This window comes from Plectropomus leopardus, chromosome 2, assembly GCF_026936395.1.
Source record: "Plectropomus leopardus strain MGB_pleo_1.0 chromosome 2, ASM2693639v1, whole genome shotgun sequence".
Lineage (NCBI taxonomy): Eukaryota > Metazoa > Chordata > Actinopteri > Perciformes > Serranidae > Plectropomus > Plectropomus leopardus.
The window spans coordinates 19,573,180-19,591,793 of NC_142177.1; the positions used below are offsets into that span (position 1 = coordinate 19,573,180).

An 18,614-nucleotide genomic window follows, 5' to 3' on the forward strand; every position below is an offset into this window, starting at 1 on the left:
CTTTCATATATCAAACCCCGCCCATGAGAGTATTCATTTCCGTTGGTGTTTCAGTTGCTCTGTCGTAGTAGAAACTGCTAGAAACTTGTGAAAGTGTACATAAGAGTCGCAAATGACTGCAGAAATAAGAAGATAAAGGGTTTTGGTCGCCCCACCGACGCTTTACAGTTAAGTTTTAGTTTAAGAGTGGTTATGTCAGGTCAGTTTTCCTCGTTTTACTGTTGTTAGCTTCTAAAAGCATGCTCCGCTTTAGCATGTTGTAGCGAGGATGGGCGACACTGACGTTTAAGTAACGTTAAAGTCTTATCAGTACCTGTATGTGCTTTATTACCCTAAAACAAATTAAAACCGCTTTGATATAACAACGAACGTTAAAACTGTGGACAGCTAATAACGCCCGTTGATGATTCGGTTGGAGTTGAGTTCAAGGTCCAGGTCTGAGTAAATATAACACGCACGCCGTTGATTAGCATTACACAAACTTTTGTCAAAATGTCAGACTCTGCTGACACCCGCACCAAAACGTTAAATTTCAACGTCGGGGTGCTCGGACATGTCGACAGCGGGAAGACGTCGCTTGCCAGAGCGCTAAGCAGCACCGCCTCCACGGCTGCCTTCGACAAGAACCCGCAGTCCCGAGAGAGGGGCATCACGCTGGACCTCGGCTTCTCCTCCTTCACGGTGGACCTTCCGGATCACCTGCGGGACAGCGGAGGCCAGCAGCAGTATGACAGCCTGCAGTTCACCTTAGTGGATTGTCCGGGACACGCTTCTCTTATTCGGACTATCATTGGGGGTGAGTTCTCTGAATTCTCCGCAAGTTTTGGTGCATTTGTCACTGATGACAGTGAATGACAAGCTGGTAAACACATGGGATACGGTTAGGATACGTTCAACAACACTGAAGTGCGCTTTCAGTTCCCAGCTTCCGATTCGGCAGTTAAGGGGAGAGTTAAGGGGCCTTTTCGCACCTCTTACTATGGTGGAAGCATGTTAGACATTTAAAGCAAAGCCTGAAACGCTGTCTGAAATTTATTTTCACATTTCATTGCTTTTTCCACGATGACCACAGTAAACCAGGTCGAGATCAAAAACCAATATACCTAGACAGATCAAATCTAGACAAGATCATCCCAGAGAGGCTAAAAATTATTTAAATCACAGTTTCAGGTCTTTGAAATCTTTATATGGACCTGGTCCAATATGATCTTATGTGTGATAAACACTTTCACAAATCTGAAATTGTGTTTTGATTAATAAGTAGCTTTCTGGGATAATCTAGTCCAAATTTGACCTGTCTAAATGTAGAGATTTTTTATTTGGACCGAGTTAAATGTGGTTTGGATTTAAAAAATGCATTGAAATTTACCTTTTTTCACAAGACGAATACAGGTTTCACAAATCTGAAATTGTGTTTTAAATAATCTGTTGCATCTCTAGGATAATCTAATCATGTTTCCCCTGTCAACAGTGTAGTGGTTTTTGATTTTGACCTGGTCTAATACGGTCAACATGCAAAAAATTCAGTGAAATCTTTTTTTGCATTGTCACAGATAAAGGTTTCACAAATGTGAAAATGGATTTCAGACGTGTCGATGCTTTACCTTAAATTTCTAACATGCCTTCACAAAGCCGAGAATCTGTCACCAAGCAATGTAAGTTACTTTTCCCTTAACTCTCCCCTTAACTGCTGACTCGAACCTACGTATCTGAAGCGAGCTTCAGCATCGCATATGTTGACTTATATAGCATAGCTGAGGCAGCAACTTTACCTTACCAACAACATGCTGTTGACAATTTATTAGATACACACATACAGTAAACACACCACATCTAATGTATTCTGCCTTCATGAAGGTTGTAATGTTCATTAAACCGAGAGATGGTCATTCAATGTTGTGGTTATTTTAGAGACTGAAGTTTGTATTACTAGATTTGTAGCATTATTTTCCCATCCCATTCATGTTAAGGGGGGTGGAGTAAATATTAGAAACATTTCATTATACTGAACATTATAACCTTCACAAAGCTTGTATATTGCAGGCCTGTTGCATTAGACATTAGTAATAGTTGATATCTAACAGTTAGCTGTTGCAGCTTTACTACCCTTATCAAGAGTGATATAATAACATAAACACTAATACTGCTTTGTGCTAGTTTGTATCTATATCAATATCAAAAGAGAACACACTGCAATATCAGTACCAGTGTGTGAAAAGAACATAAGTTCATATATTATTACATCTCCTAGCCTGTGCTCTTGACAAAGATCTTACTGTCTTTATGCCGTGGTGTTGACAGTCTAATGCTGCTCACTCTACATCCTCACTGTTACCAAATGCACATGTTTGACTTATTCATCAGAGGGCGCTTTTTCTCTGCAAATAATGAGGACAGATAATGAGGACACTCACTTAGAGGGATTCTGTCTGTATTGCCCGATTTCTCTTTTAGTCATTATCTTTTGACACCGAAGTGAACACCCAGATCAGACTTTTGTTTCAACTTAAAGAGTGTTGGATACACAGTTATGCAGAAATAATGACTAGACTAGACTAGAGGCACACTGAATGCTGCTGTGTTTTGTAACCAAAAATAAAACCTAAGAGCCAGTGGGGTGGCACATGCTGTAGATTAGGGAGGAAGGAAAGTGTGGGGATTGGGGTATGTTTTAAACTTCCCCTCCTGTCCCAAGTGGGGAGAATACAGGAAAGAGAGGGAGCCAAATAGAAGGAGAGAAAAGAGGGGAACACAGGAAAGAGAGACTGCCAAAGTCAGGAAAAGAAAAGAGGGAAAGGAAAGACAACCAAGCGAGCTGCAGCTCTGGTTTCAACCCTCTAGCCTTTTACTCTCTCTTTGCTTTAGTGCACCTCTCCTCTAATTTCTCTATTTGTCCTACTGTTTTTGGCTATCTGCATCCAGTGCTGTTTGCGTTATCATTGTTTGCTTTATAATCTTGCATTTTTTGCCTTCTCTAGGAGCCCAAATCATTGATCTGATGATGCTTGTGGTGGATGTGGTAAAAGGGCTGCAGACTCAGACTGCGGAGTGTTTGCTGATAGGAGAGCTGACCTGCCGTTGTATGGTGGTCGTCCTGAACAAAACTGACCTGCTGCCGCCCAACAAGAGACAGAGTGCTATTGAGAAAATGACAAAGAGGCTGCACAAAACTCTGGAGAGCACCAGGTCTGCATTTTATACACCTAAAAAGAACAAAGTAAAAGAATGTATCAGGATAGTGTGGAAATGTGGTCCCAGACAGCTAAGTGGGTTAGGGCATCCCATGTACTCCCAGGGGCCCAGGATCGAATCTCCTGTCAAACTTCCTCATTCATTACGCACACAATCTCCCTCTCTGCACTCCTGCTGTTGGTCTGTCAGACCCACTTGTTTTTTTTATTCAGAGCAACTTTAATCATTACTTCAGCATCAAAGCATGGAGTGACTCCAATATGACTGTTTGTGCTGTTGGCCAGATTTAAGGAATGTCCAGTGATTGCTGTGGCAGCGAAGCCCGGGGGCCCAGAGGCTCCTGACTCAGAGGAGCCACATGGAGTGCCAGAGTTAATAGAGGTAAAGTCCGGAAACACACTGGTCCCCCTCCATTGTTACTAATTTAGCTCAAAAGAGCACATAAGTTCTCTTGTATGAACAATCGCTGTTAGTCAGCTGACATTGTTCAAGGAAACTCGCCACACAACTGAAACTAACAACAACAGAAAACTTTCTTTGTTCAGTCAACAAAGTATTAAGTATAAAGTATGAACATGGCAGTGGTTACTAGCAACTGCTGATCACTGTATGTTACTTATTTGATATGCAAAAACATTTTAGGGTGACTTATTTTATGGTGATTTACCTCAAATAATCACGAGAAGTTTTATTTTAAGAAGTGCACATTTATGTCAGTTTTTGCAACTCTTATCTATGGCTGATCATTACTGGATATTGAAATCTACAGATTATTTCTATTAAACAAAGTTAAAATTCTTACAACATGGCAACATCAGATAACGAGTGGTGTGGGGTCAGTTAGAGGTGCTGCCCCTTCTGCAATTCCCATTTTGAAATACATAGCACTCTCTCACATAAATCATACATTACGCAATGACTAATGAAAAAGCGCTGCCTACAGTCTTGTGCAATGGGTGTGCTTTTCTGTGATTATGTGAGTTATGTATTATGTTATTATTATGTGATCAGAAAAGCTCACTGTGAAATATCGGCGACCGTACCAGCCCAGAAATTTGGTCCGGCAGTCTCAGCTAAAATATATTTGCAATTTCTGTACTGCAGTTAGTTAATTATTGGCTAAAATACTATACACACTGATACAAATGTGTCTGCAGTGAGCTAATATTGGCCTCACTGATTTTTGGTCAGGCTGTAGTCTTGTCAAACTTACCTGACACATAATGCTGTAGTTGAAGAGATTATATCATTTTTCTTTGGGTTGTGAAAACAGCAGAATGACTCGCAGCACTAATGACACAAGAGTGTGTGTGTGTGTGTGTGTGTGTGTGTGTGTGTGTGTGTGTGTGTGTGTGTGTGTGTGTGTGTGTGTGTGTGTGTGTGTGTGTGTGTGTGTGTGTGTGTGTGTGTGTGTTTTGTGTGTGTTTGTTTGTGGTTGCAGAGTTTTTGAAGCCACCTCACAGTCAAACTTAGCACCAGATAGATATGGATCTAATTAGTGCCTCAACATTATCTGGTCTGTGCGTGTGTGACCTTGCAGTATTATGACAGCAGTTATCTTTTGTGTATATATAATTGTGTCTTTCTTCATGCCCTTTTGGTTGTCTGCCTCAGCTTTTGAAGAAACAGACGTACCTTCCTCAGAGAGACCCCGGAGGTGACCTCCTTATGGCTGTGGACCACTGCTTCTCCATCCGTGGTCAGGGAACAGTCATGACTGGAACCATCCTGCAGGGGTCACTGGCTATTAATGACACTGTGGAAATCCCAGCACTAAAGGTACGCTCCTCTAAATCTCTGATATCTATAAGCAGGTAACATACCAGAGTGCTGGAAATTCTCCAAAGAAACCACAGAGATTCGGAAGTTCAGAAGTTGCCTGGATGTGGGCAGACAGAAGGAGGGATGTCCGAGAGAGTGCAGAGGATGTGTCAGTTTAATGTGAGGGAAGGATGAGGGGACTGGGGGGTGGACTGGCAGCACAGGAGTTGGGTAATTTAGACCAGATGCACACGTTCAGCCATGCTCAGCAGTTTTGCCTGCGGTGTTCATGTTCACCTCTTGGTGGCAGCAAATGGCTAAATTAACATTTGTTGGAGCCTTGATCTGTGCCACTGCTGTTGATTTGGTCACTGTGCTATAAACAACAAAAACAACCACAACAACATTGTGGTATGCCGATCCTACAATCACAGATGGGTTAGATGGACAGGGAGTAAGATAGATATCTTTTAATTGGTCATTTGTATACTTGTGATTTGTTTGGAGATTTATAGTTTCAACAAAGCACATCATCAGCTATAATTAAGTTTTTTATCAAAGCTTGATATCATTTAAATACATATCCAAATTGTCATTTTTCCTGTGTCAAGTGTTATTTTTTCCCTCAAATAAACCACATACAGTATAGGGTTGAAGCAGTATACCAGTTTAAGTATACCATAGTATAAAAATTGATGTCTATTTTGTCATGTACATTTGTTTATCCACAGTGTTGACAAAAAAAAATGCAATGGGACTGAGAACATGAACTTTTATTTTCAAAAGGGAGACTTTTTACACATACTTCCTTAAAAAGTTTCAATAAAGCATTTCAACCAAAAAAACATCTTCTGTTTATATTCCTTTAAGCGTCTTTGTAACTTATAATGAACACTATTTTGTAATATCATATACCCTTTTTTTGGGGCTTTTTGAAGGTCTCAGCATGTATGTATTCAATCATTGAAAGTCTTTGCCATTAATGGCCAAAATAAATATTTGACAAGTAACTCTGTTATCTTTTAAAGAAGGAAGTAGCATAAACTGCAACTTGTGCATATTTATTGAGCTGTGCACTTACATATGTGCATATTTTATTGACAAAAAAAGTCCTCTGTCAGGCCCTTTCACTTAAATATATTATAAAACGTCTCTGTACTGAAGAGATAATAACTGATGTTTTTTTGGTATTTAATCTCATGTTCTATTCTATGCTTGAATAATTTAATATTTAATAATTTAAATGTAAAATTAAAGTTTATTTATATTAAATTAAAATTTAAAATGAAAGACCTGCAGAAGAATTTGAAAATGGTAACAAACAAAATAAAAAGCAAAAAAAAAAAAAGACAAATAAAACTGCAAATACATGCCTGGCCATTCTCTATGATCTCTTTGCAGTGTTAATGTAACATATGTAACATATAGTGGATTTATGAACTGTCTGCTTTACTTGTGAGTTATGTTCCAAATCTGTTCTTTCGATGTTAAATAAAAACCTGTTAAACTGATGTTTGAAATCTGTGTTTCTCTGCCATCAGGTGACCAAGAAGATTAAGTCGGTGCAGATGTTTCGGAAGCCAGTGTCAGGGGCCATGCAGGGGGATCGTGTGGGTGTGTGCGTTACACAATTTGACCCTAAACTGTTAGAACGTGGTGTGATTTGCACCCCAGGGTCCCTGCGCACCCTCTATGCAGCTGTCATCTCTGTGAGGAAGATCGGCTACTTCAAAGGCTCTCTTTCCACCCGTTCCAAGTTCCATATCACCGTTGGTCATGAGACAGTCATGGCGAGGGTTACCTTCTTTGGCCTGCCACCTATGGTTTCCTCTGAGCCCCCCTCAGACACTAAACCACCTCCATCACAGCCCTGCTCACTGGACACACCCTTTACCTTCGACCGGGAATACTTCTACCAGGACGAATATGTCACCGGTCAGGGAGAGGCGAGTTCAGGCCCTGACCCTGAGCAGTGGGCCTTGTTGGAGTTTGAGCGGCCAGTCACATGCCCCTCGCTCTGCCTGGTGATTGGTTCCAAACTGGACACAGACATCCACGCCAATGCATGCCGGTTAGCCTTTCAAGGCCGCCTGCTCCAGGGTTTTGAAGATAAAGGCTATGCTGAGGCTGCCTTGCCTCGTCTTCGCATCTACAAGACGAAACACAAGGAGGGACAGGTGGAAAGGGTGAGTGTGACACTCAGCAGTTTATCAAAATATTCTTTTTCTGACCGTCATCTTTTCTGTTCACCCTTGAGTGTTGTCCCTGATCCTCTGCCCTCTCTGTCACCTTGTACTCCCCTCTGGCTTTGATTCTTCTTTGGATGTTTCTCATTGCTGGTGGCACTGGAGCGTGTCTCTCAGACAGAGCCCCTATTGTACAATCACAAACATGCACACACAAACAAGCATGCACATGCAGCCCTGGTGATCAGTGTTTGAGGCATGGGTGGGTACGCATGCCTTAGCATGTGCTGTGACATAGAGGCGTGCGTGGGTGGCCAACTGACGCCACTAGCCCTGTCTGGCTGTCAGAGGCTGGCACTGTTTAGACACACCTGAGTGGCACAGGAATACCCACATGACTGTGTGAGTTCCCTCCTCTTCCCTTGCTCAGCTTCGTTCTCTCTCTCAAACATGTCGTTTTAACTTTTGTTCCGATATTACTGCTGTTATGTTCTGTCCTAAATACTGATCTCGAGTTCATGCTGGTCCATATCTCATCTTCTCTCATGCTGTTGTTTTCTTATTGACTTCATCTGATTTAATTTTCCAAAAAGTCGACACCCTCCAACTTCTCACAGTTTGTATTTTCACTGAAGATGTTATGACTCTTGTCATTCTGCGCTGTACAGTTCAGTTTCTCTGTGTGCGCCCTCGTTCAGGGTCACACTCAGGTCATGGGTCAAGTGTGCAAACTAGTTTCCTGCTGTTAGCACCTCAGGCTGTTGACAGCTCCAGTCACTGACTCAGGAGTAGAACGGCGTGTGCGAGAGGTCAGACTGTGGTCATGTGATGTTACATTTGTCCTTCATCTGTCTCCCGCAGAGAGGCATTTATGTTTCAAGACTTAAGAATTTCTTTTTGTTAAGGAACACATTACTGGCATTGTTGAGATATGACGGCCTCGTTCAGTCACAATTCATATGGTCTGTCAGACGTGTACAGCTACTGTATTTTTTTTTTTTTTATCAGCGCATCAGTCACGCTTGAGGGACGTTGGGGTCAAATGTTCAGGAATGAATGAGGGTTAGGCAGAGAAGAGAGGAAGAGCTGGTGGTGGTGGGGTGAGCTGGAGACAGAGCGGTGCCCTCATGTTATCAGATTAGTGGCGGGTTAGATCGACTTAGTGATGGATGATAAGAAAGAAATACAAACAAATATAGCATAAAATGTGCAGGAGGATGAAAGAGAGAGTGCGAGACAGCCAGGCGGCGAGTCTCGAGGAATGTGGCTGACGGCGAGTGGTACATTTGATGAGGGCAGAGGACAGAGACTAAGCTCTTCCTCACACCGCCATGATGAGTGGAATCACGACAACAGGAATCAAAGGAAGGAAAAATGAGATCAAACTAAAACACATCCTGACATTTTCTCAGCCATAATTAGATCACATGTTCGCAAACCATTTAACAAGTACTTTTAATCACATCTGTCACATTTTGTACTTCTATTTCATCTGCCATTAGTACTGCTGCTCATAAGGCTTTTCCTTGTGCTCAGGTTGCTGATGATTACACTGTGATTGGCCGCAACCTGTTCAAGAAGGAGACGAACCTCCAACTCTTTGTGGGGTTGAAGGTCACACTGTCGACAGGCGAGACTGGCGTTATCGAGGGTGGGTTCGGACAGAGTGGGAAGTTCAAGATCCGAGTACAAGGTAAGGATTACCTGAGGTGAGACGTTATTGTTTCTTCATTGCTGACACACACCAGTGCCCAAACAACTGATACTGTTTAATGGAGGCTGAGTCATGTAAAACTCACTTTTTATAATGTTGCATGTACAAGACTCCCTCCTCATCAATACACACATCCAGAGCACCCTGTCTATCTTTCCTTGGCCAATGGGGCTCTGCAGACAGTTTTCAGGATGCGGTAAGAGTGGTAGGCCTGACATCCTGAGCCACATTCCCAGGATTCCTCTGGGGATTGCCTGTGTTCCGGGGGAAGTCTGTTCTGTGTTTATTTTACCTTCTGTTGCTCCGAAACCACTGCTCCACACCGGGAGGGAAGGGAAAACAAAAACATTTAGAAAGAGAACCTCACCTACATCCTCTCCACTGCCCCACGTTTGCATACTCAAAAGTCTCAGACACACGAACGCACACATCTTCACTCATGAACATAATATCTGAGACTGCCTGCTGGCATTAGGACAAAGATGGCACTATTCTACTTATAAAAATATGATAGAACAAGAAAGCGCAGCTGATATCAATTTATCAATTCTAGGGGGAAGAATGTTTTGGATGTTAAGAATTCCATATTTTTGACAACAATAATACGCTTGTTTTTCATTTTTTAAACTGTTTAAAAAACGACTCATAAATCTACCTTCTACTCGTGTTAGTTTCATGATGGCTTCAGATATATTTCTCCTTTACTGCTGACATTTTAAACACTGAAGGTTTGGCATTTGCAATTAAGTCTTTTGCAAGCTTTGCATATGCATGATGGTACAAATGTGCAAATTGCATGCTGCAACTCTGCAAAGCTGCTGTATATATAGTTTGCTTTTCTTGGTATGCATGACTTGTTGCTGTTTGTTAGTATGGCTGCATGACATGAGGAAAACATGCAGTATGCCATAACGGTGTAAAATATCACAATGATGATATTACAAGTGTACTCAGTTTTCTGTTCTTATTAGTATGAGATAAATAATAATAAATCTTTATTGTCCACAAGGGTAGAGCTTTATCTTCCGCTCACCTAAGGCAGGAGACAACATAATAAAAAGCAGATGAACAGTTAGTGAACAAACATGTAGACAAGGTCATTAGAACCACTCTACACATTAAATCAGTTTACATCATTGTCTGTCTGTGGTTCAAAACTCATCAGTCACTCTGTTGAGTAATGAATATTACTGGCACTTGAAATGAAGCACTTCTTTACATTTTAGTTGCCAGAGGGACTCTAATATAGGGACTGTGTGTGGAATACAGAGGGACTATAATATACTGCTAAAATACAACAAATTGCTTGTGGAATTTAAAAAAAGGGAATTATTTCCAACATTATTTTATTAAACAGATTAACATTGAACTCAAAACAAAAGGCAAAAAGAAAAAGAATAATAGTAACATTTTAAAGTGCATTTTTCTACTGATACTGTCTTTCAACTTATGAAATCTCTGAGCAATACTGCAGTCTTGCGTGATGTGTTGAGGATGCAAGGTGACATCCAGATAACGATGAAAAAACAACAATACATTGTGCAACTGTTTGTCAGTATTGTGAGTTTCTATGACTGCCTATTGCTCCATAGGCTTTCTCTAAATTGTTTTTCTTTTTGCATAGTAAGCGTGTCTGCTTTCATGCCACCTTCACCGCTTTCTGTTGTTCATACCTGCTGCTCATACCTGCATTATTTATTGGCCTGCAACTAACAATTGTTTTCATTACCCATTCATTTGCTGTTTGTTTTCTCTTTTCTTCAATTAAAAACCATCTGATTTCATGTTTTGTTTAACCCTAAAATGCTCTCTTCGCTACTCAAAATCTCCAAATCTGCTGGAATAAGAGTTTTTAACAATATTCTGCTCATGAATTTAGGGGCACAGCAAGATTATCATTCCTTCATACTCTTATCTGGTAAAGGCACAAAAAACACAGCGGTTTAAACCTGGTGTTACACTGCTCTTCCAAAATAAACTTGCTGCCAACTGGGCTACTGACCCCATTTTATTTCCCCACCAAGCCAATTTCTTTCCATATTTGGTGCTTATTTAGTGTAAATTTTGGACACTGTCTGAGTAGTCGTATCCTTAATCCTTCACATGCATATATCTTGATTCTTATGCTTCAGTGGTTTTCCTATTTCTCTTTTATTCTGTGCACTTTTTGTATTATGTAGTAGTTTTTTATATAGTATGGGCAAACATATTTCTAGAAATGTGAGTATGAACGTGTAAAAAGTTCACTTCCTATGTCTCACTTAAATGTGAACACAAATCATTTAACTCAGGGTGTGTGAGCGTGTTCTGTGGTGTTAAACGGACATTTTCAGCTGATCGTAGATAACACAGAGAGATTTCTGTCGGCGCTGCAACCATAACAACCCTCACATTGGCATAACGATAACAAGAAGAATGCTGGCGCCGTTGCATGTGAGGTCAGGCAGCCAGCATGTAAAGCAGAGACAGAACATTTCTTACCTTCCGTGCGCAAAATGGCAAACAAGCAGCCACGTACAGAACGACAAGGTGGTAGATATGATGGCACAGAAGAATTTGTAGTGCGTGCTTGAGCTCAGAGTTCACAGAAAAGAGCTCAGTGTGGCTGAGAACGAGGCCCAAGTAAAGGAGGAGCATCAGAATGAGCCAGCGTAACACAGAGGAGCAGCTGAGACCTAGTTTTCTGCACATTTTCATCGGTTACATCAGGAGGATGAAGGCATCAGTTGATCTCGAGGTCAGCACACTGAACAGGCTCTGATACAGCACCTACTGCACACATAACAGGGAAGAAAATATCTCTATCAAGCATCAGATATACCTGCACTGAGATGATGACCTACTGTACATGGTGTAGGACAACATAATCTAGATTTATTGCATGAGGGGATCCGTTTATATAATCGTCATATTTTTTTTAGATAATCAACCTTTTTACTTGACCTGACTGTTTATCTTTCCTTCAGAGGGTCTTTGTCCAGAAACCAAGCAGTTGTTATCCTCCACCTCTAAGAAGAAAGGGAAAGGTGGCAGCAAAGGTGGACCGGGAAATGAAGAGGAGCCCAAAACAGATTCTCAGCCTGTTAGCATTCATTTGCATTTCAAGCGGTACATCTTTGATCCCCATAAGAAGATGGTTCAGTCTTGACCTGAGTTGCGTGCACTTCAGCCTGACGTTGTGTCACAGTGTTGCAGACAGGCAGAGGGTAGCTTCAGAGGTCATGTAGGGGTGAGGGGAATACGGGCCTCTGTATCAGCGGTATGATCGTTTTCTGCTATCAGCCTCTGATGGAGGCAGTCTGCTGAAATGCAATGATTGTGGAATGCTGAATGCATGTGAAACGACGATTGTTTTTATCTCCCTTTATGGAGATGGACTTAATCCACTTTGCTACATCATAAGGGCGGAGGCCGCTCCTCTGTTTCATTTGAGTTGTCTTAAAAAATCAGTACTTTTGTTCCTCTTTGTAAGTCAGAATCAATTCTTTTGACTTGCAGCAAATTTCTTTCCCAGTATGTTTCTGAATCATTGGAGCCTTGATTGGCACAGAAACAACAGCTAACATAAGGGCAGCAGAAAAATGTACGATATGCATTGACATTGTTGAATGTCGCAACAGGGTTGCAGCAGTAAACCATGAAACCATATACTGAAAAAAACTGGCAGTCATCATACTCTCATACTCTATTTGCTTGTCTACTATATTGAAAAAAATGCAACTGGACACAGAATCTGTCGTGCATTGTCTTTCCTCCTCAACTGTTTAAAGTTTAAATAAATTTAAATTATAATTTAGCATTTATTCATCCAAAAAAGTCATTGTAACTGTTGATAAAAATAATTATTTAATATGGATACTGTGATATCATCAGAGACGCTTTTTGCTTGATTGTATCGTTAAAATCACATACAGTTGTAACCCCTATGTCCCGATAATGATTACTTGCAGGGAAAAATCAGATGTGAAGATGTGCCTGCTTTCAGTATACTCCTAAAATAGAATGCATCATAAAAAATGAAAAGAAATTATTCCCAACATTCTTTCATTAAACATATTAAAGATCGACCTGACCACAGAAGGCACAATAAAAAAGTAATGACTTACATTTTAAAGAGAAGATTTCTCTCGATACTGTCTTTCAACAAACAAAACTAAAAATTGCAGTTTTTCGTGATGCCTTTATTCACCCAAGTTGACATCATGATGATGATTTTAAAAATCAAAAAAAAAAAACCCTCAACCATACATCGTGCAACCCTGCTGTAGCTAGCATTACTGAAATAATTAACTCAGATTTTCACAGATCTCTGTACTCATTTTCTGCGTCTTTCTCTCCAGCCGGGATAAAGGTCATGTTCTGTTTCAGGTTTTATTGGTTGTTGCTGTGTGATTTAAAAATGATTTATCCATATTTAAATATTTGTCTTTTTCATTTAATTTTACTTTAATAGCAGTAATAGCAGCATTTCATCAAAAATAGCAATCATATCACAAGCTTGCGTGGGCTAATTAGACACTGACCTTTTCAGCAAGACAAATAAAGCAAACCTGTGCTGTAACTGTATTTTCTGTGTGATTATTGGCGGTAACCTTGATACATACAATGAGAATATAATAGTAATGTGTATTCTAGTTGTGTTTTTCTCTTTTTACAGAAGCACAATATAGACTCTCCATGTAGTTTGTATGTGCAATACTTACGGCATATGTGCAGTAGTCAAAACAGATGCTGTATCCACATGTGGTATTTGCAGTTCATACAAACCAAATATATACTGAACTCTAAACTTAAATGTGTGTCTAACATGCATTTCTTTCTGGTTAGTTTGTTCTGCTGTCATCCATACTGTGTAGCAAAATGCGCCTTATAATTTTTTGAATGAGTTTTCCAGGTGTCATAGTCTGTCCAGAATCAATTTGATTCATATACAATCCCAGCTGTAACTAATAACCATAAAAGGTGAACCTACTGCTGAAACAGCCCACTGAATCGTGTTACACTGGTCTGCAGAAGCAATGATCAATACATGGTATAAAATTTAGAGATTTATCTCTGGCTACTTTGGTACTTGTATATACATTATAATCATTGTGAAAGCAATAAATATATGGTGTACTGGAGTATTTAGAGATGGACATTAGCTGCTGTAAGTGTAACCTTATGGTGGTCTTTAATCTGCGATGTTTTAACTTCTTTGTCTCTCATTGTAAAATATGTTGAATGAGTGCTCGGTGACAAACAATTGAATGAGTTTATGATGAAATAACAAACGGGAAATGGTAGGAACAGTTACAATCCATATTGGAGGTGATTGATGGCGTTATTAATCATTCATTGACGACTGTAAGGTGGAAATGATTATGTCTCTGTGTCTGTGAGTGTTTGTGTGTCCATCCTGTCACAGAAGTGTTGTGGGGCGGGACAGTGAGAGTGCAGGACACTCAGTATGTAGCAGATGATGTCAGCAAACTGTCCCTGTGAACAGCAACTCTATCTCAGCAGGAATCTGTGGAAATTGGAGAGAGAGGGAGGAGGGAGGAGCAGCAGGAGCAAGAGGGGACACTGGAAGGATTGTTCCTCTGAGTGACAGTCCTTTTAGTCTTATCTCCTCTCGTTCCTCTTATAGAAAACCAGACGGGGGAGTAAAAAAAAAAAAATCTCTCGCTTTTTACTCCCTGTGTCTCTCCAATTTCTCTTCTTTCTTGCTCCACCCCCCTCTTTCATTCTCCATCCATTCTGGTTTTTATTGAAAACCTTTTTCTGTGTCCATTACTAGTCTGATGTCCAATCATGAGAGACAGTAATAGGAATCATCTTTTGGGCTCCTAAATATTTCCTTTAATGTCATTATTTCAGAGGCAGACCATGACCATGATATATTTGTGCCATTGCTGCTATAGTCAATATATATATTTTTGAAATCTAAAAACTAGTGTCAATATATAAATTAGTTCCATATTAAATATCTGTATCTGCATGTTATCCTCTTTAAAACTACAAAAACATACACACATATTAAATTAATTAATTAATTTAGCTGAAAGCCATTCTTGTGTTGCATTATAACTTAATTGGAAAAATCAAATGCATTTTGCTGTAATATAATTGTAAATGCTGATTCAATTTGCCAGTGCGTCTTGTTAGAAGATGATTATTTTCGTTCTCCTTGTCTTGATAAAGATCCTGTTGCGTTTCATTAACACAGACGTGTGCAGCGCGTTTCCCCCACTATGTTTTAACATGCATGCTAATCCTGTTGTGTGTCTGTGTGCGCACACACAAATGTGCATGGCGAGAGAGAGACACCATAGTCCTTTCCGAGCTTAGGTGAAGAGGTTTTCGTCGGCCTGCATAATCTGCTTTAAGAGCCATAGCTGATTGTGGCAGGAAGTAACAGACAGGGAGGCTCTGGGACTGCAGCTTGGAGTGCGTTCTCACCTCAGATCTTCTCTCTCTCTCTCTCTCTCACTCACACACACACACACACACACACACACACACACACACACACACACACACACACACACACACTCACACACTCACACACTCACACACTCACACACACACACACCTAACATTACCCTAATCTTAACCCAAGTGTTCACTGTAAGATTGAGTGATTTATGTCATAGTAGACTTAAAGAAGTATTTCCCTGCTGGAAAAATGGTTTTACCTATAAACCTGGGCTGTTTAAGAAGTAAAAAGACACAAAAACTTTTGAAACTGGTGCTACATGAGCAGAGAAAACAGAGAAAAAGGGCATTTGCTTTTTCTCAAGAGGAAGCTGCTGCAGGGCCTTGGCCTAAGTGCAAAAGCTCAAGGAGAAGTAGTGATGAGATCAGGTTGTGCTGTGTTAGGTCATGGTAGCCAGACAGAGAGAGCAGGAGGACAATGGCTCACAGAGACAGTCCTTCTGCGCTGCATAGAACAACCCGAAGAATATATATGAACATCCCCCCAACCCGACGTGGTACAACTTCCCATGTTGTAACTACAAGCTCACACGTTCAGTTTTAACACATCACCGTAAACGCCCCTGCCAGTGGGTGACATAAAGTGAGATGGGCCATTCTGACAAACAAACTCGAATTGCAGTTAAATGGCAAGAAAATTGGCAACACAGTAACAGAATTTAGCTTCATATTTCATCAGCATGACCTAGTTTTGCTGTTTGACCTTTTTTTTCAGCCTTAATTTTTACAATACAGGAAATGCTATGGCACCTGCTCACATTTTCTTGTATTGCAGCCTAACAGGGCTCTAAAATATATTTCTGAAGACATTTTTTGGCAGGAAACAGGCAGTACAGTAACAAGGTCTTGGTTTATGTTTGATAAACGGCTGTATAGTAATAGGTTGCTGTGGCGTAAATTAACCACTTCTTCACCGTAAGGTTCGGTCTCTCTCTCTCCATGCCGCTGCCTGCATGTCTGCAGCTGCAAGTGCGTGAAAGTCACGAGCGCTCAATCCGCAGCAAATTCTGGGGGCCAAAACGTCCCCAGAAGCACACTGCACAGTAAAAAACCAACTGATCGACTTTAAGCAATCTCAGTCGACTGAGGGACTCAAAACTGGTTGAAAATCTGCAAAAATATTCCTTTAAGTGTTGTCCCCAAAAGAAAAGCAAGTCCCCACAATGCGATTGTGCAAACAGATTTATGTATAAAACATGACTAACACATGTCCACACACACTCATTGTCATCAAGCCACGCTAAGAGCTGGACACCAGACATAGGAAAGTGATCAAACCTTCTTTTCTTCTTCTCAATTTCTGACCTGTATTTGAAGCCCAGTGCCAGTAACTACAATTCCCCACAATACTGCCGCCTTTTAAATCACTCCTCTTCCACTGTTGAGATAAGACACAGCCATGATGATTTCCCTTCAATCCCCCTGTCCCTTTTTTGCTGGTGACCTGCAGGTCAGCCGGGAGTCGAGGGTCAACATCTGAGCTCCTGAATGTTTATAGATGGGAAACGCTCACTGATGAGCTGAGATAACGGGCAGAGAAAGAAACAGGGAAGGGAACGGCGGCTGGATATTGACAAGGCAAAGGAGGAGGGTAAGAAAAGAGTTTAAAATGTGGTTCAAGGCAGAGGAGATTGAAAAGACTAATTAGCAGCCATTTGACTGATAAATGGGTGCAACATTAATTAACAGTTTAACCAGTGGGGAGGTGGTTTGGCTGCCAGCGTGCTCTCTTTTGCTCAGATATATTTTCATCTTACTCCAGACTATTCCCTTTTTTATTGTCTGACGGCATATTTTTCAAGCTTGAAAGCAGCTCTAGAAGTATATTTTTTCACATATGTCTGTGGTTGATCCGTCCCCAGCTCTGTTTACGTGCTGCTGTTGGTCTTAACTACACTGGTTTTAACAGTATCACCTCCCTCTGACAGAGATTATGTTTACTGCTGATTATTTGATGACAGAAGCTGTATCAGACAGCTCCACCGTACTAATGAGCACAGACACAGATAGAATCACCCTCAGCCCCCTCAGCCCCCTCACTCCTCTCAACCCTCGCCTGCAAATATAATTAGCTATGATTAAAATGGGCATTGTTTAATTAATACCGCCGCAGCCTCTTTCAGGCGACTCCTCCATTTCCGGCACTGCTTATCTTCCATCCCCCCCATCAGCTGTGAAAGTCTTTTTTTTTTTTTAACCCATGCTTTTGTAAATCGTGGTCACAAATATGGGCCTGCCAGTAATACCTATATTAAGGTGCAACGTCAGACTTGCTGTCTGTCCTCCTGAACTTTGTTTTCGTATTTAGATCACCACAAAGTTATTGTCCTGCATTGGGGAATGGATAGAACATATTATTGCAATATTTTGCATGGCGATATTGCATCAATTTACAAACAAGTATCATTTTTTTTAATATAAAGAGTGAAATGAACTGAAAATTATCTTGTTCCATAAAAACAAATGTTGAAAAAGTTTTTCATTATTTTGCAGTTGAAAAAAGGTAATAAGTAACAGTATATTGCAATACTCCGCATATTGCAAAACATTTAAAACTGCATAACATTTTTTGTTGTTTCTCTTTACCTTTCTCTTGATCTGGTCTATTTGTTTTGTGTTTTGCCAAGTCATGCTCAAGGAGAAGTCTTCTGAAGTCTTTCGAAAATTGAGTAGTTGAAGGAAGACATCCACGAACAGATGATATTGAGCTAAAGGCATGAAAACATTTTATTTCTTTGTCAGACATTTAAAATAGTAAACTAAGGCTGTCAGTTACTAAAACAAGCACTTTTAGTGGACATGCATGACATTGTACTGTTGCCTTGAACAGTGACTTTGCAGCCTGTTTTACCTCTGCTGGCTACTCTCTCTCTCTCTCTCTCTATACTGGGCTAAAAATTGTTGTTTGTGTGTCATTTGGACACAAAAACATGGGAAAATAGGGTCCAGGTTGAAAAATTATCTTTTTTCTGTGTCATGTAATTGCAAAAGAAAAACTTTTAGATTTTACTTGTTTGTGTTGCACATATCATGAGAGGGTAAAATTGTAATGTTATTAAAATCTGTATAAATCTGACCATTTAAATTCCATATTGACATATCCTCTGCCCAGCTGTATACAGTTCTGAATGTCCGAATTTGTAGTGCAAGACTTTAAGAGTCTTTAAGTGTGTCAATTAGTTTTAGAAAAGATCAGAAATTCTGCAATTGGTGGCTAAAACCAAATTTCCTTTGCATATCAAAGAGGCTCATCAGCCGATTTGGCCACAGTTTTTTTTTGCCAG

The 18,614-nt window shown here is 40.4% G+C and overlaps 1 protein-coding gene across 1 annotated transcript; it reads left to right on the forward strand.

The window, feature by feature from the left end:
- The first annotated feature begins 53 nt into the window (after positions 1 to 53).
- On the forward strand, positions 54 to 13,414 carry eefsec (eukaryotic elongation factor, selenocysteine-tRNA-specific). The gene is made up of 7 exons (XM_042504032.2): positions 54 to 796; positions 2,979 to 3,186; positions 3,477 to 3,573; positions 4,807 to 4,971; positions 6,495 to 7,139; positions 8,676 to 8,832; positions 11,820 to 13,414. Exons 1-7 carry the CDS (start codon positions 493 to 495, stop codon positions 11,999 to 12,001), a joined length of 1,758 nt encoding a protein of 585 aa, XP_042359966.2. The 5' UTR covers positions 54 to 492; the 3' UTR covers positions 12,002 to 13,414.
- The last annotated feature ends 5,200 nt before the right edge of the window (positions 13,415 to 18,614 follow it).